At 42.3% G+C, this 22428-nt stretch overlaps 1 protein-coding gene across 1 annotated transcript in view; it reads left to right on the top strand.

Moving 5' to 3' along the window:
* The first annotated feature begins 1813 nt into the window (after window positions 1-1813).
* Window positions 1814-22428, top strand: part of LOC144942740 (phosphatidylinositol 4,5-bisphosphate 3-kinase catalytic subunit delta isoform-like) — a 72096-nt gene continuing 51481 nt past the window's right edge. Inside the window, exons 1-2 of the mRNA XM_078869614.1 lie at window positions 1814-2072; window positions 20530-20717. Coding sequence (XP_078725740.1) covers window positions 20577-20717 — 141 coding nt within the window. The 5' untranslated portion in view covers window positions 1814-2072; window positions 20530-20576. The remainder of the gene's footprint in view (window positions 2073-20529; window positions 20718-22428) is intronic.

The following is a 22428-nucleotide window of genomic DNA, read 5'->3' as shown; positions in this document are numbered from 1 at the left end:
TTTGGCGACTCCGTCCCACCGCGCATAAAAACGTCGCCACCCACCAGAAATCAATCCTCTCGTTCTTCGCCAAGCACCCGTCGTTGCCAAAATTTCCGTAGTCATGAACAAAACTTTGAAACTTTGATTAGCGCATCGTGAAGAGCTCGTCGAGAGGAATGGATTTGCGGTATAGTTCGCCTTCAACAGACGTAAAATAACGTCGCAACGCCATAAGGTTCAAATGTAAAATTAATAAACCTGTGATCATCCAGAAAGAGCCCAAACGCAAAGATCCACAAACACGGAGGAGACATCGTGGCAGCGATTACACTCCGCTTACTGCTCCTTACGATGTTATCAGAATCCGTAGGCGTCGACCCATGCGGTTTTACCCCGTATTCTTGTACAGGGAAATCGAGTTTTCAGGTCCATATGAAGTACAGCCGTTTCGATACGGGCAAATAAAACAAGCATCATTCTGGCAAATTGCCCGATGATGCTGGATGTAATTACCAGCGAAATGTCGTACTCAAAAATTGTAAATGATGTTAAATTACTCTTCAACACACCGGTGGGCTAAAGTAGTGAACGATTTGTCCTTTGTAAACGTGACACATGTTTTACTGTTTGGCCGTGTCGGGTTGTGGAGGGTTACGACACATTTATAAATAACGCGATCTAACCCAAAAACGTTTATTATGAATACTATTGGTCGCGAAAGCCTACGTGTTAAACAAAGTGTTTTTTGTCTATTTGTTTATGTTTCTCCCGTGTGATGGTGACTTCGTAGGATGAACGTCGAGATTTATATGGGGTACGAGGTGACCAATACGGTGTGAATTGGTCAGTAATAAGGAAGGGCACTAATAAGGGTATGAGAATCAGAATATTTATTTATACTGGAGGAATCCGATGAGCTAAGAAGCTATTTTTTCACAGATGTTCCAGTAGGGGCGGATAAGAACGTGACAACAACAACCAATACAAAAACAAGATAAGAGTGCAAAGTACGACAAAAGTAAACAAATCACTCAAACTCTTAGGTTTTTTCGGTAAAGTTACGTAGGTAAAATTGTTTTTTAATTGATTTGTTTTCATTTATTATTATTTTTTTAACCTACGTGACTTATGTATGAATCCTTGCAGTCATGAAAGCTTCAAATCTAAAATCACTCAAACACAAACAAATACAACACTAAACCATCCACATCCTACCAGACAAAGCCCACTGAGGCATACACTTATTTTTCAAAAGCTACCTGGCCACAAACGATAGCTCAACAAAAGTGGCTTATCATTTGGACATTTAGAGCAGCAAAATCATCCAAATTGTTAAGTCGGCTTGACCTCCTGAATGTGAAAATTGTACCATTGGAACCTCCTTTGCCAGTAGCAAAATATGATAATAGTTTTTTTACCCTTTTATCTGGCAACAAAACTGACACCTTTTTTTGCGGCTTTTGGCGTCATCTGGTCCAACACCATGTGAGACTAGGCTCTAAGGAAAGCTGTCTCGGGTGTGGACCAATCAATTTCAAGGACAGTGCATACATTATCAGAGTTGTGTTTTTTGTTTGCATTCCGACTGCAGGTATTGTGGTCAATGGAAACATGACTCCTTGTAAAAAAAAGGTGTCAGTTTTGTTGCCAAATAAAAGGGTAAAAAAACAATTATCATATTTTGCTACTGGCAAATGAGGTTCCAATGGTGATTTGTAATTCAATTGGCAGTGCAAAGGGTGGAGCTGCCGCCCTGCCCCCCCACCCCTCAATTCTCAACTTCCTTCTTGATCGCCGTTTCCTCTTGGCGTCAGTAGCTGGCTCACTCGGGTACAGCACACAACACACACAGACACACGCACACCAACACGAAAGTCTGGCACAACACTAGTGCAGTGTTTTTCTCGCGTTCCTCGTACACGCAGAGAATTGTAAACAACAACAACGGTGGCAACAACAACAACAGCGGTCGTTGAATGCATTAGGGGACATCAGCCGCATTTGCCCTCCTCCATCGATACAAACTGGTCCAGAAAAGGAATGTGTTTGTCGTAGTATGCGGCTGCTGCGTGGGATTTCGGTTCATCCAGGTGAGTTTGGGTCGGTTATATCGGCTTTGTGTGCGGCTGTGTTAATTGTTGCGGTGTGTGTGTTTGTGTTTTTTTATTTTGAAGTAAAGTGGGGTGGGGGGGCGGGTCTCTGGGTCCCCTGGCTCGGCCGAGTTTTGTGCTTGCCAACCCGGCGGGCTCGCTAGCCGAGGGTCGGTGCCTCGCTGCGGCCTACCTGACGCAGTATTTAAACTTGCGACTTTTTAATGACATTTTTCAAGTAATATTTGCAAGCGATGGAACGTGCGATGACGACTGCAGCTTATTGTTCAGACGATGCTCTGTTAAAATGCTCACGCGTAGGAGTTAAGGAGGATAGAGGAGTTAAGGATGGTGAATGGGATGAGTGGAAGTGCTTAAGAGATTCTTTAATTTGTCAAAGATCTATACAGATGAAACGTGTGTGGTCGCATACAAATACCTTTTTGTTTTGTATTTGACCGTTTCCGCTGTTGCTTTTAGTTGTGCGTGATGGTTAGTACAGTACTTGTTTATATAAAATTGATTGACATGTGTGCACAGTAGCGTTGAGACATAGACGTATACAGTACTGTACTGTACTTAGAATTGCACGGGGAGGAACAAGACGTGGATTTGGGAACACACACAAGGTTAGTAACATCATTAAAGCTGTTCAGAGTTGTACGTTGGGGGCATGTGGTGGGCAGGACGTGTCAACTGCCTATTCAAATAATAAGGACGAAGTTGTTGGCATTTCGATTTGAAGCTTTCGTGACTGCAGGGATTCATATTCTTGGATCTTTCGGTAAAGTCACGTAGAAGGGAAATAATGAAATAATAAACATTAAACAATACAATTCTCACGACGTTTCGGCCACAACAGCTCTGTTCTTCACCTGAGGACGGCTGCTTGTGTTGTGGCCGAAACGTCGTGAGAATTGTATTTTTATTATTTTATTATTTCCCTTTTACGTGACTTTACCAACAGATCCAAGAATAAGTTGTTGGCAATCATGGAATAGAACGCCACACACACACAAACACACATCCTTGGGTACGTTTATAGGGGAGATGGAGCGATGCAATCAGCTCCTGTGCATCGGCTGGGCAGAGATGAGCGGTGGATTTTTTTGGGGGAGGCCTTCATCCAGCAGTTGTTTGATCATGGCCCATCATGATGATAATTCTGAAACAATGCTTGTGAGATGATGAAGTCCATTCGTGTTTAATAGGGGACTTGTGAGAGTGATGGGTTTATTGAAGATATAAACAAAAAAACTTTCAGTGTCATTCCGGATTAATTTCAAAGTGTTATTTGCTTTGTGTCTGTGTCTCTAGTTTATTTGATTTCTGATACAAATTCGCTACGCATTGGATACACTTTTTTTTTAAAGAGCGCCAGAGATGTGAAGGTTTTGTTATGCTCCACTTTAAATTGGCACAACGAAGAGGATTGCATGAACTATCTGTGCATAGTGATCACTGTACTAATATAAATATGCATTCATAAATGGAGCAGCCCCAAGGGGGGGGACCCCTTATGTTTAAAATTAGGCGGTTTAAAAGAATGCATGGCCGTCATCTCTCACTGCCATCACATAAATTATATGTACCCTCTCGTATCCATATACTGTACATAAGAGATCAACTTTACTGCTGCGATAGTGCATATATGCACATATTGTGCACGTGTATACAGTGTTATTCAGTATGTGTGTTCTGACATGTCTCTTTCTGTTCGTTCCCGTTGGACGTTACAATAATCCATCTCTGTCAGCAAATCTGAGCTGGCTCTTGGAACGTAATGTAGAAGGCTGCAAAGTTGGGCTCAGGATAAATATGAGCAAAACAATGGTCATTTAGTGTGCAACTGGAAAACAGAGTCCTACGTACGCCTGAGACAATTGCTGAAAGTGGACCTGAATCAAGGTTATGGGAGGTGTGTGTGTGTAGGTTGCAGTGCTTTAGGAAAGCTGAACTCCAAAATAGAATGTAACATACCTATGCGCTTAACGCAGAACGTTTAAAATCGTTATTTACCACCTATTTGTGACATACGGATCATAAACATGCTCATTCGTGTAGAAAGTATAACAAAAACTGAAAAAAGTGGCGCAAAAAAGCTTGGAGAGTCGCGTGTTTGGAAATACATTGATAAGTGTAACACATTGATTAGACAATTTGTCCAGGTTATAGACAACCTTTCTGAACGAAAGTAAACTGGGTTTTGGGCAAGAGAGAGCCCACTAGAGGGGATGATTGCCAATGGTGAGTGGCAGAACGGAATGTGTTCCAGGGTACTTTTACCTCCGAGATGGGAAGATGAAATCAGCTTGTGTGCAAGGTGCTGGTCCAATCATTACAGCACACGCAATCGTGACAGAGATGGCAGCAGCAATGCCTTTATTCAGCAATTGTATATATTGACCTTTGCCTGCTATTAAATGTAGTCGTCTTCCAGGTATGCTCGTGCTGCCAGTGGTCAGTTTGCCTAAAACATGTAAAGTGTCATTTCAGCATCCTGTGGTTTGTAATTTAGAGTGGTAGTAAGTTAAGGGACAAAACAGCGTTAGGGTTGTATTTGTCACTGACAATAGCAGGCAGTAAAGCTGAACACAGCATTTAAATACTGTCCACACCACTTTTCTAAAACGTAAACTTTTATACCTTCCCATTTATAAGGCTTTCCAAAACATTTCAAATGCCGTTCCTTTATGTACCGCCGTAAACTAAACACGTTGTGTAAAGCTTCTCTCCATTAACTGTGTGCGTGTAAAAAACCTGTGTTCACGACCTGTCCCACCGTATTAGCTCATGGTGTGGGCCATTTCCGTTCTGTTGACCCCTTAGGGCAGTAAGAGGTTCAAAGCTTATAGCCCAAGGCTTAGTAAAAACAATGTGAATGCAGGCTACATGCGGGCAGCTGTATTCAAATGTGGTACAGTAGTGACAGTGGATTAAGTGGCAGTAGTGTGGTTAACGCGTAGTACAACGATTAACTCGCTACGCTATGAGCCCGGTGACCTGAGGTCGATTCCTTGGCACGGCAAACATCAGTGGTAAGTGATAGAACCGGTCCTGGCTTATCCTTCAGAAACCCACACTGACCAGCATGGCTAGAGTATGGTCAAATAAACACCTATAAGCTGACATGGCATCAGTAGGCCTTGATTCGTTTGGTGGCTTGAGAATGTCTTAATTATTTTGGTGGCAGTGTGATTTCGTGCAAATCTGGGATGGTTGATGGTGATTGGTGGAATTTTTTTCTACATTTTATTTGAGGCATCTACAGCATCGTTTTTTTTCACCCTTAAATCAATATGTGACACCTGCAATTGATTATTTATGCCCGCGTGCGATAACCTATTGACTGTTGAGTTAATATAACAAATGCTGTGTGAATGGAACACGTGTGAGGAAGTCCGCCGAGGATGTGGAGAAATTAAGGTAGTTCGTGGTGCAGGTGGCCCGGTGGATTATCGTACTGAAGTGAGTTAACCCTGCCCCGATAATCGTGATGAATCGCCAAATATGACATGTGACGTTACTGTGATTGTCTTTGAAGTTGCACTCGGAAGTGCAACTTGTGACAGTCATTATGAATCATATCAGTCAGCTGTGAAAAGCAACTACTTTTGTCAGTGACATAGAACGCTGTTCATAATGTATGCAAATCTGGGATATTTAAATATTTGATCAGTTGAGTAATATTTGTTGTATATGATTGTTCTCATTATGATCGTCATAGAGATAATCTACATATTGTTTTTATAGAGCTATGAGTCAAAGTACGATATGTTCACGTTGAACTGTACAGGTATGCACATGTTTTTCAGAAGCTGTAGGTAATGTTTGAACTGTATCTATGCACTGTATCATTTCCTCTGTAGCACCGATTTTTTATGGTACCCGGTTATAATCGACATGTTTGTTTGTGAAACTCCATTCATATTAGCTTCATTCCCCTGTACACATTTACATTATTTGTTGTGAATGGATCTAACAAAAAAAGGTCAAAGAGACTTTTACGTCGAAATTGCAGCACGATGGCACTAATTAACTACGGCAAACATATTAAAATCCATTATCCTGGCAGTATTTTTGGTTAATAATTAAATGAATGCAATGCCAATTTTCCTCCCTGTCCCTTGATTTACGACTTTATATTCCCCCCCCCACCCCGCTATTTAACCTGCAGGTAAGTCAATAACAGAAGCTGCCTTGAGCTCTTTGAGATCACATGCCCCGCAGCTGCCTTGCTCGTTTCCTAATCGATAATGTCTCCTTGTTGCCCAAACCATTGTAACCCGTGCGTGTGCAAGTGGAATCATCCGCAACGAAGAGCAAACATTTTTGTTGTGTTAAACATGGACCATGCATGTGAATCAGTGCGGTTGTGTGTGATTGTGCGTCTGTGTGTTTTTTTTAAACCAAGGAATGCTATATTGATGTATAAGAAGACACTGACTCGGATCTCGTTTTGGGAAAACAACTGATTGTGGCAGCAGTGGGCTCTCGACGAGTAAGAAGGATCACAACAACAACAAAACGCATTTTGTGAACCACAATTGAAAACGCACCCGTTAATGTTGGGAGCTTTGGGGGGCGATAAGGAATATTGACATCCTTGTCCCCAGGATAACGGTAGCTTGCAACCATTTAACGAGTCGTGGGAGAGGTAGAGAACTGGTAAAGATAATATTCTTCACGACGTACCAGCCGCCCACCTGTTAGTTTCTCACAAAAGGTGCCTACAAAAATCGTGTCGTGAATTACAAATGAGCAAACCAAATGCAAGTGATGTCTTCAACGAATTACCACGTCTGATTTCCAACTAATATAGCCGACGTGGCAAGGAGACCCACATCCGTTCACAGTACCCTTTAATATCTGCATAGAAATGCGAAGAAGAGCCCCCATTGTACTGTTGTTGACTAAAATAATTAAAACACCCCGACCAGAGAGATGTGGCAACGCCAAGACCCTTGTCTGCGGCTGGCAAAGAAAAAAAGTGCTGGAACCGCTGATCACGTTGGTCGTATGCAACCCCCATGAACTGTTCCCTTCACTCGGTGTCGACTCACCCGGCGGTTATCATCGTTTCGAATGCATGTTTTGACATTCTTTTCTGATGGTCGTGCGAGGCCCCCTCTCTCTGTCTTTGTCCATACAAGTGTGTGGGGGGGGGGGCACAGCCGTCATCCAGCTCGACGTCACCTCGTACAGTCATAAGCCCACTGGGGGATTCGAGAGAAGTCAAAACAATGGTCTGGGACGCACGTGCGTTATTGTCCACTCGTGGATAAGGATGCAAGCTAACATTGTTTTCCCCGTGGTTATGATGTTAATTGAACTGCTGTGAGTGTTGCTTTGTTTTATAGTTGGTACGCTTCGGGTTAACGTGGTGGTGGTGGTTATGGAATGAAGCTGGATTTTTTTTTATAGATTTCTGAAAGTGTGCGTTGAACCGTGCGGCTACATTTGCCGACTGTGTTAAAAATCTAGACTGTGGCTGAGCGAGGCCTGTTGGAGAAATAATGGATATTAACCACTTGCTCTTGTTCCATGTCGTAAAGGTAGACTCACTCTCGTCACAGGAATGTCGAATTTCCACCGCTGGCTCAGGACTTTCAACAGGAAGTTGAGCACAGCCCCCAAATGGCCCTTTGAGCGGGAAACACTGCAATTGTGTGTTGCGTGTGTCAATCGTTGTGCTTGTACGAGTGCTGAAGTTCTCTATTTTTCACAATGACATAAAATTGAACCTTCATGAAAGATGTTATTATTTGAATTATTTTAGCCAAAGCCCATCGGCCAAAAGACAAAGGGATTAAGCAATATCGGTGACCACAACGGAATTTTCTCGGTAATGCTTTGCCAAACACGTGATGTCGTACATTCCCAACGCTCTCTGCCACCCCCCACACACACTTGGTCAGCTACAACTGCCGGGTATAGCTCAGGCCGAAGACCGAGATTATATTTACGATCCTCCTTAAAAAGAAGATAAATATATTTTAAAAAAACACATTTTTGGGCACACTGACTAAGCAAGTGGGCATGCACGTTTGCACAGCGAGAAGCAAGACATTCGAGTGCTCTGCACTATTTATCCTTTAGCCAACTTGAACTCTTATGAATGGATGCATGTGGGGTAACGGCAGAACGCTTTTTTGGCCTTTGCTATGACTCATGAAAGGCACAAGATAACATGGTTGGTGGTGACAAACAGACATTCACTGTATTTAGCCCGAGGGCTGCTTCCATTTCCTATCCATTTTAGTTTGTGGTGGTGTAAACTTGATATAATTGCACATAAACTTTCACACAGCCTACGAAAATAATATAGATTCCAGTTTAGGCCTTATGGACTTTTTGAGCAACAAATGCTGTTGGCGAGCACCTGTTAATCCCGACACAGCAAACTAACGCGGTGGTATAGACAACAAAGGTCTTCCCAGTGCTGATGTTGGCACACCATAACCATGCCTTCATTTTAGGCTGAGCTACCCAAGGGGGGGGGGGTGGTGTTAGCGCTGTGGTTCTTGCACTGCACTACAAACCTTGCAAGCCAGCCTTAAGTTTGATTCCCGGCCACGGCTAACATCAATAGCAAGTGATCTCGGAACCAGTCCTAACCACCGACCCCCCCCCCCCCGACCCGCCCCAGCTTCACCAACCCGAACTGACCAGTGTAGTGAAGTATGCTCAAGCAATCCTCATAATCGACACGGTGTTGGGGGGGTGACTTTACATAACAGTGGATTGACAAAAGGGCTGTACATTTTAGCCTAAGGGAGGGAGGCTGGGGATACTGGGCCCATCTACAGAGTTGTCTTGCAAACTTACAAGTCGTACGCCGTTACATGCTCCCCCAATGCTTGTTTACCACTTGTGAAATTTGTGTGGATGCAAACTTTGACGCGTTGAATGATAAACATGGAAATGTGAGGATCCAGGGTGACAGCTCCGAGCAATTGCAGAGTTACAGTACGCCTCACTTCATAGGAATTAAACAAAACCTCAAGGGAATGCATTGGCAGCAGTGCACAACAAGTAAGGGATGTTGTCATTAACACCGCCTCGTAACTGAAATATTACTGAGCTATATTTAACAGGCTGATGTTTCGGGCAATGGCCCTTTAGAGTAGAGAGAGTGCAAATATTTACTGCCTTATAGCTGGAGATTGCATCTTACACTGTGGTGCCATAAACGCAATTAATTTAACCTCACTCGTCATTTTTACCAATATCTAAAGTACAACTTTATACTTTATGTAGAGCGCTTTGGACAAAGGCGCGATGTAAATCTACGTAAGATAAAGTACGGTAATAATTTGAAAAGTGAACGGTTTTGAGTCCATACGTGAAAACGGTTTTTACCTTAACAGATATTGAGTAGCGTTACGCAATGACTGCCAATGTAAAACTATTATTTGTCTACCTCCAAAAAATGTTTTAGTGCCCCCACAGTGCTTAATGTGTGATCACCAACGATAAAGTCAGTCAGTCGCTACGCTCCGTGTCTCGAATTTGAAGAAAGACCCTTGCCGGATGCCAGTGGCGTAGCGTGGTTGGCATGTGCCCTGGTGCAAGGAATGAAATGGGGGACACTCATTCAGTCAAATTTCTTTCACCCTTCGAAGGCTGGTGCCTGGGTCCCCTGTAGTCTGTGGGTCCAGGTGCAGTTATACCGCCTGCACACTTGATGGCTTCACCACTGCCTGAAGTATTAACCTATTACATATTGAAAAGAATTTCTAGATTGAAAACTCTTTTTTTTACTGTTTTTTTGTTGTTTAGTTGGTTGTCCTTCCCCCGCACCTTCGATTATCACGGTTGGCTGCGTACGGTGCGAAAGACGTTCAACAAACATACATATATTTTCGGTGTTTTTTTTGTTGTAAATTGGAGAACATTTCTCATGAGAACTTAAGTCGAATTTTCAGCCAGGGTTGACCCAGCACATTGTTGCTTTGGGGCCAGGAATATAAGATGAGCTTAGCACAAAGTCAGGAGTGGTTGTTCTCTGAAGAGACTATTCTCTTCCACGGTAATGTGTAATTTCTGAGTCACTTGGACCAGAAAAAGTAATAAATATCGATTTCTGTTAAAAGTATGTATGTTGAACTTTTTTCGCAATGTACGTAGCTAATCGGGCTAATGGGTGGTGGGGGGCAAGGACAATAAACTAAACACAGAATAGCAGTTTTCAAGAAAATTACTTTCTAGAAGTAACAGCAATTCACTGGTGTTTTTAATGTTTGACTGCTATTAATACCCAAAATGTTGCCAATTATATATTGTTCCTTTTAGGGTAGTGTAATTTACGAACGTCGTGAATTTTTATATTTATATATTATTTAAAATAGAAATTGCCTGCATGGTATGAATGTTTTTGTTGGTCACTATGCTGTATATATACCCTTTGGATTATGTACGTGCTTTACTTTAAATTAAAATAATACAATTCGGTGAGAAAAGAGATGATTATCTACTCTGAAAACCTTTTGTAAAGATGAATATAAATACGACACAAATCAATCGTTGAAATATCCGTAGCAGCACTCTGTGTGTGTAAACATGTTTTTTTTAGTCATTGGGAAATACCGTTTGAAAATGTCAAATATTTCAAAGAGGTAAACTGACATTTCAAATGTAAAGCCTCTTGTGAGTGTCTGGATAGGAATGTAAAATGCCATGGTACCATTTGTTGACATGTTTCACTCGAATATAAACAGTGCCAGTGGAATTCCTAAGTGTATATATGGTAGCTTCTACTGAGTGTTGAGTGTCTAGTCCATTTAATAATGAGCATTGTACAGCCCTCCGATGTATTTTCGGTGTATACCTTGTCCTGTTCGACATGATGTTCAATGCTTTCCCACCTGATGACAGACGCTTGTGTTGCGCCCTAAACGTCGTGATTTATTTTATAGCTACGTGCCTTTACCGAAAGAACCAAAGAGTTGGATGTTCAATATTTTGCTACCCATCAGAATAAATTTCCTCGAGCTGTTCCCAGAACGTGGAGGAAACATTGGGCATCATGCTGAAAAAACATGCGGTACAACCTGAAGACGTGTCGGAGAGATGTACATCACGACTGTATAAACCTATATGCACTTGCATAACTCGCATATATGAACGAAGCGTTTTTATTTTACCAGGTAAGGCCTACTGAGCTATATAGCTCTTTTTCAGAAGTAACCTGGCCACAAATGAAAGCTCAACGGAAGTAGCTTATCATGCGGACATTTATAGCAGCCAAATACCCTAAACACCTGATCCTAAATTGTGGAGGGATAAACTGGAGGACCAGGATAGAAATCCACGCGAACGCGGGGAGAACATGGAAACTCCAAATATACAGGCGTCACGGACGGGATCGAATGCGCGACATCTGGTATAGCAGGCGAGGTGGTCAACATCTCGCCAACGTATGATGACTAAAACATGCTAAGTCAAATTTACTGGTGGACCTTAAATGACCAGCGTTGTAACCTGCCCCAGGGTTTTTTTTGTTTGCTTTCAAAGAATAATGTTTTCATAAGGAACAATAATTCGTACGAGTAGCGGTTAAAGAGTGTTTGAATGTTAATATTAAGAATGGGGTGGAGCAGTGGCACAGTGGTTAGCACACCCACGCAATGATGCCTGGCTATCTAAAGTTTTGATGCCTGGCTATCTAAAGTTTGATGCCTGGTTATCTAAAGTTTGATTCCTGGACATGGCTCCCATCAGTGGCGAGTCCTAGAAATCTGACTTGGACTAGCATGTTGAAGTAGGTTTCACAGTCCTTCATCCTGCAGTGGATTGACAAAGCAATGGAAATTATTATAGTTATTAAGAATATGCAACATGTTCAACTCTTAGTTGTTCAGTGTAGCCTCTTCTAAGCTAAATAAGCTTATTCTGTTGTAGTTACATAAAGGTGGACATTCAAGTAGGCCTCAAGGCAGTTTGAAGTCTTTTGTTCGTAAGTACTTAATGCTGTTATGCAAGAAACAAAAGACTTAATCTTGTTTAGCCTCAGTTTTAAAAAATGCTTACATTTACAGAGCCGCAAACAACGTTAAGTCATCTACATCCAAACGAAACACATTTATTTAATAAATAAAAATTGCGACAAGTTGCCAATTTTCGCGAGAAAGGAAGTTTCAAAAATAAAGCCGAACAGCATTCCTCTAACCTTGTGTCGTTGCCGGGGGAGGGGCGAAAATGTGCTTTAAGAAAAAAAAACATATTTTTAAAAGAAATCAAATAAAGGCTGCAGGAAATTTTACGCATTCCACTTCGGCTGCAATACCAACGGGTTCACGCGTCCGCGAGCGCACAAAGCAATGTTGGAATAGCCATGCGAGTTGGAACAGAAACCGATCTGTTGACTGCGCGGGTGCAGTGGGAGAGTAAAGCTGGTGGAGGGGCTGGTGGAAATGCGTGAACTTTCCTCTCTATGCCACAGACATGGGATGGTTATTATTGACAGGCATTGTCCCTTGTTGGAAGATCAGCACAGATCAGGGGGGCGGTGGGGGGGGGTCAACATATAACAAAAATTCAGGAAAAAGTGTGACCTCTTTGTGCTGCTGAAATTAAAATTTTAATCCCAAGGGGACGTTAATGAAAACGCAACATATTCATCAATAACACTGCCTTAAGAGGAACAAAAAATATATATAATAGGCGACGTTTTCGAGAAATGGGCCTTTTTCACAGCAGAAGGGCCATTGTCATAAACATTGCCAGTCACGTATATGTCTATACATATGTCTAATATATATGATTTCGTTTAAGGGCAGTGTATTCATGAATGTGTTGATTTTTTTTGTGCCTATGCATCACTGCAAAAGTAGTGTCGTGAAAAAAAATATATTCAGGCAAGTAAAACGGGGTAGGCGCTCGTGTGTGCTGTTTGTTACCCTGCAGGTGACCCAGCCCCACTGTGCGCCTTTTCACCCGTTTCAAATCTTTGCCTTCTGTATGCAAATTACGCAGCCACCCGTTGCTCACACCTCGCCTGCTATCAAGGAGAGAGCTTGTGTAGCGTGGAAGGCCGTGAGGATTGCAGTTTGAGAAAATGCTGCCCTGAAAAATGACGTGTCGAAGTGCTGAGCGGTCGCAAATGAAGGGCAAAGGTCAACTTTCGTCAAATTGTTCCCCTTTGTTATTTTACTCGCTGGTGCCAAAGTTGAAGCGCTGAACTTATTCCACTCAGCGTTCTCTGTACAGTAGAGTAGATTATTTGCAACTGGTGATTTGGAGTTTGATCTGATCTAATGATCGGTTACATTCTTAACTAGCATGCGCTGACCAGTGTGGTGAAGCATGGTAAATGGGAAAACCCCAATTACTGACATGGGTTGGGGAGGCCTTAATCCATTGGTCGATTGAGAATGGCTGGAGTTAAGTATAATTGTTTACATGCTTTCTTACCTCTATTGACACTTTCCACTCAGTTGTGAAAATGTACACATAGCAAAACTACTGTTGACTCCAAAACAGGTAATGCATCTTCATTCATTGGTACCCATTTTACACACCGCAGATATGGGCTAAGCTGTCCCCTATCTGGTATGTGAGCTCTTGATAGTTCTCAACTTGACGATGTCACTGTATTTAAAATTTCTGATCACAACCTTCCTTTCACTCTCTGAAATTTGCTTACCCAACACCTTACAGTGCTGTAATTGTGTAATTAATGCATCTGCGATAATCTCATCACGCATGCACTTTTTAAAAATTGCTATTTCTTTGTGTAACGGTGAATCGATTAATCGATTAATATCTATTCGAAGCTCACTATAGATGTCATATTTAAAATTTAGGAATCAATATTTTTCAAGCAATATGTGTTATATGTAATGTGTTCACATGACCCTTCCAGCCACAGGTAGCCACTATAATGAGCACAATGTAAAAGCATAAAGAGAATTGATCCTTGAATCGAGTCACAATCCCAGATTGTATCAATTGATAGAAACATAAGCAAGGGAAATATATAAATTCGTCGCATTTGCATTAATATTTACGTAATATTGCATCGCGTAATTAAAAGAGTATATTTTCGTCCATTTTAAACATTTTCATTCATTATGTCCTCAGACTGTATCAGCTCAGTTGTGACGTGGGTGACATTCAGCCGGTGCCGGATTATCCTCGTTACAAAAGTAGCTACATATGTTACGGGCCCCACACTTTCAAGGGCCCTGCGCTAAATGCTTTCAAGCTATCAAGTCCGGTTCAGTGATTCTGCACTTGCTCGATTACTATAGTACTATACTGCCTTCAACTTTTATGAACGACTGGGTGTTGAAGGTTAGCGATTTGTCGCATTTTCTGGCTGTAGAGCAAATGTAAAAAATGCAATTACTTTATTATGCAAGCAAGTAAATTTTTTTATATTTGTGAGTTTTTTTAGGGCCCTTTTATAACATATGCTACAGGCCCTGCACTAGCTTAATCCGGCACTGCATTCAGCCATAGTCTGCTTTGCAAGAGAGACCCACAGATTACCTTATACGAGATGTTATATCGTTATCATACGGAACAACAATAATTAAACGTACAGAACAATTTAAAAAACATTTTAACACATGGTAGGTGCTTCAGCATTCAAAGGTCTACATTCATTACAGGACACGAGGAAGAATAAGAATACAATTACTGAGTTTAACAGAGCATGCTAACCACATGTGCACGTTAGCGTCATGCACACTATTAATCTTACAGCAATTACATTGCCACTATGCTGCTGGTGGTGGTGGTGGATTGTGGTATGATTTAGTATGTATTTGCTGAAGTACAATTAACCAATAAAAAAAATGGTCATTGCAGTTTTCGTTTGCGGCGCAAGCATTGCTTGCCTGCCGTGCAATTTCTCCGTCCGTGCGTTTTAAATATAGTAAAATGCGGAAAAGGCTCGCTTTCGCTCTTGTGCGCGTGTATACGGGGCCCTGTATGTGCCGCGATAATCTGGCAATTGATCAGAAGTGTGGTTTCTTGGACGACGGTGTCAACTAATGCAAGGAAGTGTTTTTTTCTCTCTTATTTGCACTCCATAGTCTCGCAATACATTTCTTGTAAGTGCAGGGCCCGCAGAGAGGAAGTCAAATGTTCTTATAGTAAAAGCAGACTTTACAGTAACAACAGGATGTGTCCTTTTTAAACACAGTTCTATTTTGAGTAGTTTAATAAGCACATTACCTACATATACATATGCACTAAATATACATTTACGAGTAATAGTGATAATAATTGTTTTACCCGTGACATTTATTTTAGTTTGAGTTTATTTGATTTGTTACATGGATGATTTCGTTTAGCCAGTTGCCCGGCTATTTTACAAGTTGAGATCCGTGGTTCGTGATCACAGCAACAACAAAGACAAAATTAACGATATTGCAGAGAATAATGACCACAGGGTCCTTAAGGAATATTGCACAATTATCTAACGAGGTATATAATGGTCGTGAATGAAACACACACAAAAAAATATAAAATTAACATTGTGCAAGTATTATGAGAGCAAGAGGCATCAGAAAAAGTTAGGTCCATGTGCAAGTTAGCTCGGTATTTTCGTAATAACAGTGACACAAACCTATTAGCACGGTTGGCTACGTACGGTGCGAAAGAAGTTCAACATACATACATTCTCACATCAAGGAGAATGTCCTGCCACTGCTTTGAGTGTTTAGCTAGTTTTTAATTGGTTATTTTTGCATGGGGAGGTGGAGCTGGGTGAACGGAGAAAGCCCCAATTGTACAAGTTGGGGGGAAAAAACACTCATAAATCTACACAAATAGGTACACAATTCATATTCTTAGGTTTTTTCGGTAAAGTCATGTAGGTAAAAAATTAAAATTAATAAAAGTAATTTTTTACCTACGTGACTTTACCGAAAAAAACCTAAGAATATGAATCCTTGCAGTCACGAAAGCTTCAAATCTAGAAAGGTACACAATTCACCAACTGCGCCACCTTCCATAGGCCACCTTCTGATGTTCAAGTGGGGTACATCCACCTGTGCATTCCAATAACTCTGTCCGCATAGCACCGGGTTACAAGCGTGCACATCCTTATTTACATGTGTAAGTGTACACGTGTGTGTGTGTGTACATGTACAATTCTTTGTCATGCCACTCTTGTCGTGAGATCCCTCCCCGTGTCATCGAGGGTCATGTAGTCAGTGTGAGTTTATGAAGGCGGGTGGTCAGGTAGTAGTGATGTGGGAATACGGAAGTACAGTAAAGCAATGGATTTTCTGTAGTTATCTCTGCTGCCTACCACACACAACGGTCTACTGTGAACTGATGTGTTTAATAGGGAGGTGTGCTTAATCAGTTTATTGATTAAAAGTCGATTCCTACTCTCATGGCACACGCATTAAATCGTGTGTCTAAGGATCAATTGTGTTCAATGATTGTAAAGTGGAAACAAGAAATGTATTGCACTTTTTAGACTAATGGAACTAAACCAGGACAAGACAAAGCCAACGAAAAGGCGGATGACACAAACGAGAGGGTGGGAAAAAAAATTGTGACCTCGGCTCATGACAATTCATAGAATTGTGGAAAGATGATCGGTTAATAGGCAAATTCTTCACCAACCCGTAGTGGGAGGGTGATTGCTGTGTGCGTGGAACGTACCCACATGTGTAAAAATAATAATAATTGGGGGGTGAAGCAGCGGTGGTGCAGTGGTGAGCACACCGTACTACGAAGCCGGCTACCCGACTTCGATTCCCGGCCACGGCTATAACTCCAGTTTTGAGTTATATCTGAACTAGCTTTAGGTCACTGCTTTCCCAACCTGCACTGAACCAGGATGGTGAAGTATGGTCAAACCACCCCCATGACATGTCGTGGGTAGGCCTTCATACAGCAGTGGATTCACAAAGGGTTGTACATTGTACCTTAAACAGTTAAAGTTCCTTCCATGTTCCTTTGATCGTTACTTATCTTCGATGGTGATCCTGAGCCAATTATTTAATTGCATGATTTCATACTCGGAACCAGTATTTCTTGAAGAAAGCCACTGCTGACATACTTCAGTGCTTGCTTGGCACGGTGATATTTGTAAGTTTTTGCCGGCTGGAGAGATGATAGTTTTGGTTGTGATTCCGGTGCGTATTTGAACTCCTTAAAGTGTAATTCTAAAACCCCTAATCTACCAATTGAACTATACCTTCCACTATGCAATACATAGAAAAAGGTAAAAGTGCAGTCCTGCAAGGGCTTCAACTGGAGGAAACTAGAGAGAACCCCTGTTGAGAGTGTTTGGCCTCCTTATTCCATGCCAGCCAGATGTCTTGGAAGAGGTAGGAGTACCCACAATTCACCCCACTGCAGTAACCTACTGATTGACTCGGACTGCTGGGTGGACAGAAGCGGGGGAATTTAAGTAAGAAACTTGCTCATTGTTTAAACTTCTGCACCGCCGGGAGATAGAAACTGACGATGTCTAAATTGCAAATCTAGCGCGCTAACCATTACGCCACGGCATAACACACTGCATATTTCAATGTGATAAGAATAATTCACAGCCGTTTTTAATCCACTGCGGGAGGAAGGCCTATGTCGGTTATTGGACATCTGTGACTACTACTGGACATCTGTGTCGACTGGACATTTGTGAAAACGAGCTTCATAGCTCATCGGATTTGTCCAGGATAACTTCACCATGTTCATCGGTACAGATTAGTGAAGGTGGAGGTCGAGGTCCTGTTCAGATGTTACTCGCGACCGATGTTAACCAAGACCGTGAATCACAATGCATTTTAGGGTATTAGTTACAGGTGCACACGTATGCATTTATAACTTTGTTTACTTACGGGTATGCGTATATATGTTAGGCGTGCTACAGTTCCTATCGATGTGATCAATAGTCACCATTCAGGGTCATGATTCATTTGAGGCATCAATAATTTTCGCCTGGTTTTACTGTGTTATTCTTTTGGGGGTTTTGGAGTCGTGCAACTATGTTCTCCTTATTTGCAACACATTCCTGCGGAGGGAGCTGGTAGGAACGTTGGGTTGCTCGGTCAATGGCCAGGGTCAACAGCGGCGTGGTGTATTCCGCAAATATCCCCGACTGCGAGGGCGGGTACAAGCCGGCGTGAGTAGGTTAAACGTTGAGTTTTATAAGGGCACCACGGGGTGACCAGCCCCTCCCCACCCTCCCCACCCAGCCCCTCCCCACCTTCCCCACCCAGCCCCACCCTCCCCACCCAGCCCCTCCCTGCACGACGGACACAATAATCCCCTGTGGGCTGGTGTAACCAGGAGGTTCCTACCAGTATAAATACATCATTGGCATGTATTTTGCATAAAATGGCAGTCATGCTTTCTTACAAGGACATTTTCGATGGATGCATCGTTTGCATTAGAATATATTTTACTTGGTTAATCGATATGGCATTGCAGGCTTGAACATCTAGAGAGTATATGCGTTCCAATATTACAGTACTGTACTACCAGAGCAGTGATATCGGTATAGTAGATGTCAGAGGTGGGACAAAGTCATTGTTATGCAAGTCCAAGTCGAGTCGCAAGTCATCAAATTCATGACTCGAGTCTGACTCGAGTCCAAGTCACATGACTCGAGTCCACATCTCATAGGTGGGACAAAGTCATTGTTATGCAAGTCCAAGTCGAGTCGCAAGTCATCAAATTCATGACTCGAGTCTGACTCGAGTCCAAGTCACATGACTCGAGTCCACACCTCTGGTAGATGTACAGTACTTTGGTAACTCTACTGCTGGATGAGTTGCCTCCAAGCCACAGGTCACGGGGATTATTTGACCGTACTCTACCATTGTGGTCAGTGCGGGTTTGTGAAGGCTATAAGTAAGCCGAGCTAATTTAAAACATTTTAATAAATCATAGGTTCTATCTTTACCCCATGCAAGGTGACATCTGGGAGTTGATTATTACTTACATTTGTATCTTAGTGTAATTTTTGGACTGGATTTTCTTCTTTCTCACATTTAACAGGGTATTGTTCATTAAAAAGAAAAGAAAAAAATTACGATGACATCGTATGTTTTTCTGTTCTTAAATAACAGTGCAAATATTTCATTAAGAGCCTGGCTGGGGTATTTATTTCAACATTGAAAACAATTGCGACTTGTTCTTATAGCTTTAATGTTTTTGTACATTTTTCATATTAATTTTAGCGAAGTTCGGTTTTATGTGGCTTAAACAAAAAATAAATAGCATCGCCTGTAATATGTTTATTGATCATATTGGGGATTTCATTTACCAAGAATGTGCCCTCTAACCTACCATTCTTCTGTACAATAAGTCTACGTAATCACTGCGTACATTTTTTGTGGTCGTGCTGTACCCAAAAACACATCATAGTAGGGGGCTGTGTTTGCAATTGCTGCTACATTCCCAGTGTATACACACAGCCCTTTGTACAGAGAAACAGGGTAAATTGTTGGCCTATGTTGCTCTGAGCTTAATGCCACTTAAACCGTAAACTGAGTGTTTCTGTCTGGCTTATCCGCATCTTCAGCAGAAAAGCCCCATAAAACAGAAGTGTGTGGCATCCTTTGGTAGGGAAGGGAAGGGAAGTCCAACTATCCCTCCAGCTTCCTTGTACCACGCATGCAAGGCATTGCACGCAATTCCTCATAAGAGCGAACCATTGTGTCCGTGATCGGATTTCCACAAATGCAGAAGGTTTAAGTCACGTAAAATATTGCAACAATAACTGTATTTAGAAATTACAGCCCGTTTTATAAATCCAGCGGTAGATGGGGTTCTAGCTACCATACTTGACACTGGGTTAGTCCGGATTGGTGAAAGTGGCAGCTCAGGGCCGGTTCGCCATCGACGTTAGTCAAGGCTGGAAATCGAACTCGGGCAAGCAGGTTTGTAGCGCGGTGCGATAAACCGCCGCTCCCGCAAAAATATAGCGGCGCGTGTCACACCGCCTGAAGGGTGGTGTGGAAAAAGAAGAGAAGCTTTTTAAGAATGAGTTAAGAGTCTCTCTGTGTGAGTAGTAGTAATTGTTGTTTGTAATGTACCGTGCTGTTCATGCGCGCTATTTTAATGTTTTTAATTAGCGTGTGTCCTGGGATGTGACATGTGCGATCGCATCAGCTGCTACTCTTGGAGGGTCCTGTCAGCAACGACCGACTTCCTCAGACCGCAGACTAAATAACTGGAGCGTTGACAAACGCTTGGTTAGTGAAGGGTAAAATACCCTCCGGATGCGTATCTCCCCCAAGTATCGTCTCTGCAAAGTAAAATTCGTCCCCGCTTGAAAAGGTCTCGCCGACTGATCTGGGTTTTCCCGCAGGACGTTTTGATGCCCTTATCTCCCGGTCGGTCGCTATCGCAGCTCTCGTAGGAGGACATCATGCAATGCAGTCGTGTATTTTTACCGTGTTGTCATTTGCTGTCCGCGACAGATAGCGGAGGGACTGAAATGAGCGTGACATGTCACCGATGTTTTCTATCCTCCTAGGGCGGCGGTGAGCTGACAGCACTGGGGGTGCCTTCGTGCCATCCAAGATGCCCCCGGGAGTTGACTACACGTTTGATCAGTGGACGGCAAGCGATAACAGCGACGTTTTGGTGGATTTCCTGCTGCCGACGGGGATTTTCTTCACGTACAGCGTGCCTCGAGATGCCACCATCGGCAACATCAAGCGGGTGAGGCGAAACCCACGGGCAGCATTTTTAGCACTGTAGTCATCTCTCACAACCATCTCTTTACTTTCTGTCTGTCTGTCTTTCGTTATACTCATTACTTAGTATTTGTCAGCTTGATGGTGAAGCTACTCCACTTGTCAATTTTTGTATTTTATATAACATCGGTGTACAATGCGGCTTCTCGTATGCTACCGTCATATCCTCTCTCGCCAAATAAATTGTCAGACCCACCGAGTACAGAATTTGTGCATGGTACAACTGTCATTTTCTGTAGACGTTTACAAATCCCACATTTTCAAAAACGTGAATGTATCCTTAACATCACACATGACGAAGCAATTGCCCACGTGTACAGCAGTTTGCGTTTTATTTGTGTCTAGTAGCCTATTTGTGCACGGTGGTGTAACTGTCATTTTATAGACATTCACAAATATGACCTTTGCTCATATCCACTTATACGTTCAGTCTCCAGCGAGTCGGATAAGCGACGTTGTACTGTATTGTCCTCCCGGTAAAATTTGCTTACGATCCGTCTATCTTAGTCTCTGTCTAGCCATGCTTCTTGTTCTCTCTTTACCAAACGTCATCAACTTTTTTCCAGTTTTCCCCATCACACCTACAGCCATGTGTGTCCAAATATACTTGAGCTTCCATATTTCTATTATAGTGTACGATCTAGCCTTTTCTTCAGTCTTTTGTGAAACACTCTTGCTGGTTCTTTTTGCTGTCCATGGGATAAAAAAAACAAATGTCTTCTCCAGCACCATAGTTACAAAGCCAATATCTCTCTCCCATTTGCTGCATTGATTCACCTGAGTGTCACATAAGTGGGTAACACTGCCGATGACCAAATCACCCTGAATGCACCCCATCTTGTCACATCTTGGAGGCTAAGCAGGTCCGAGCCTGGTTAATATGTGGATTGGCTGCTCCTCGAGGCGTTGCAGGCTTTTGCTATGAGGTGGCCATGCTGCCGATGAACAAATCACCCTGAATGCACCCTATCTTGTCACATCTTGGAAGCTAAACAGCACCAAGCCTGGTTGGTATGTGGATTGGTGGCTACCTAGAGGCATTACAGGCTTTTGCTATGAGGTGGGCAGGAGATGGCAGTATAACAGTGGATTTTTTAATCCGTGTGGAGTTTTGAGGTATGGATTTCCTCCATATACTCTTGTTTTTTTTTCTTCCCCACGTATGAATCCAAACACTCATTCATGATATTGGTGAAATGTCCCGTTGTGGGACCCTCCTGAAAAAAGCCTCGGTACTCTGAGGCTTTCCTGGGTAAACACGTGCAATAATAATAATAAAGTAACATTTATTTTGCACAGTATAATTATAACAGACTTCTGTCGTTTCTTCAAGTTAAGTTACACTAACATCTGCTGCTGTAACTTCTTCTAATGCTACTAATCCTGCATAATGCACGGGCATAATATTAATTTGAAACCCCCCCGCCCACCTCCTACTCATTTTCCATATGCTAAATTCCTCTTGATATGCAAATTATTTTGTCAAGGCGCTCTTCTTCCCACCTCCCCCCCTCCAACCCAGCTTAAATATACGCTCCAAGCTTGGTGGTGTTTCATTCTTCACCTGAGGACGGCTGCTTGCGTTGTGGCCGAAACGTCGTGAGAATTATTTTATTATGTTTTGTTTTTATTTTTATTATTTTATTACTTCTCTTCTACGTGACTTTACCGAAAGA

The sequence above is a fragment of the Lampetra fluviatilis genome, chromosome 28, assembly GCF_964198595.1.
Source record: "Lampetra fluviatilis chromosome 28, kcLamFluv1.1, whole genome shotgun sequence".
NCBI lineage: Eukaryota > Metazoa > Chordata > Hyperoartia > Petromyzontiformes > Petromyzontidae > Lampetra > Lampetra fluviatilis.
Note: the sequence above shows the minus strand (reverse complement) of the source record. Positions and strands in the feature narration are given on the sequence as shown.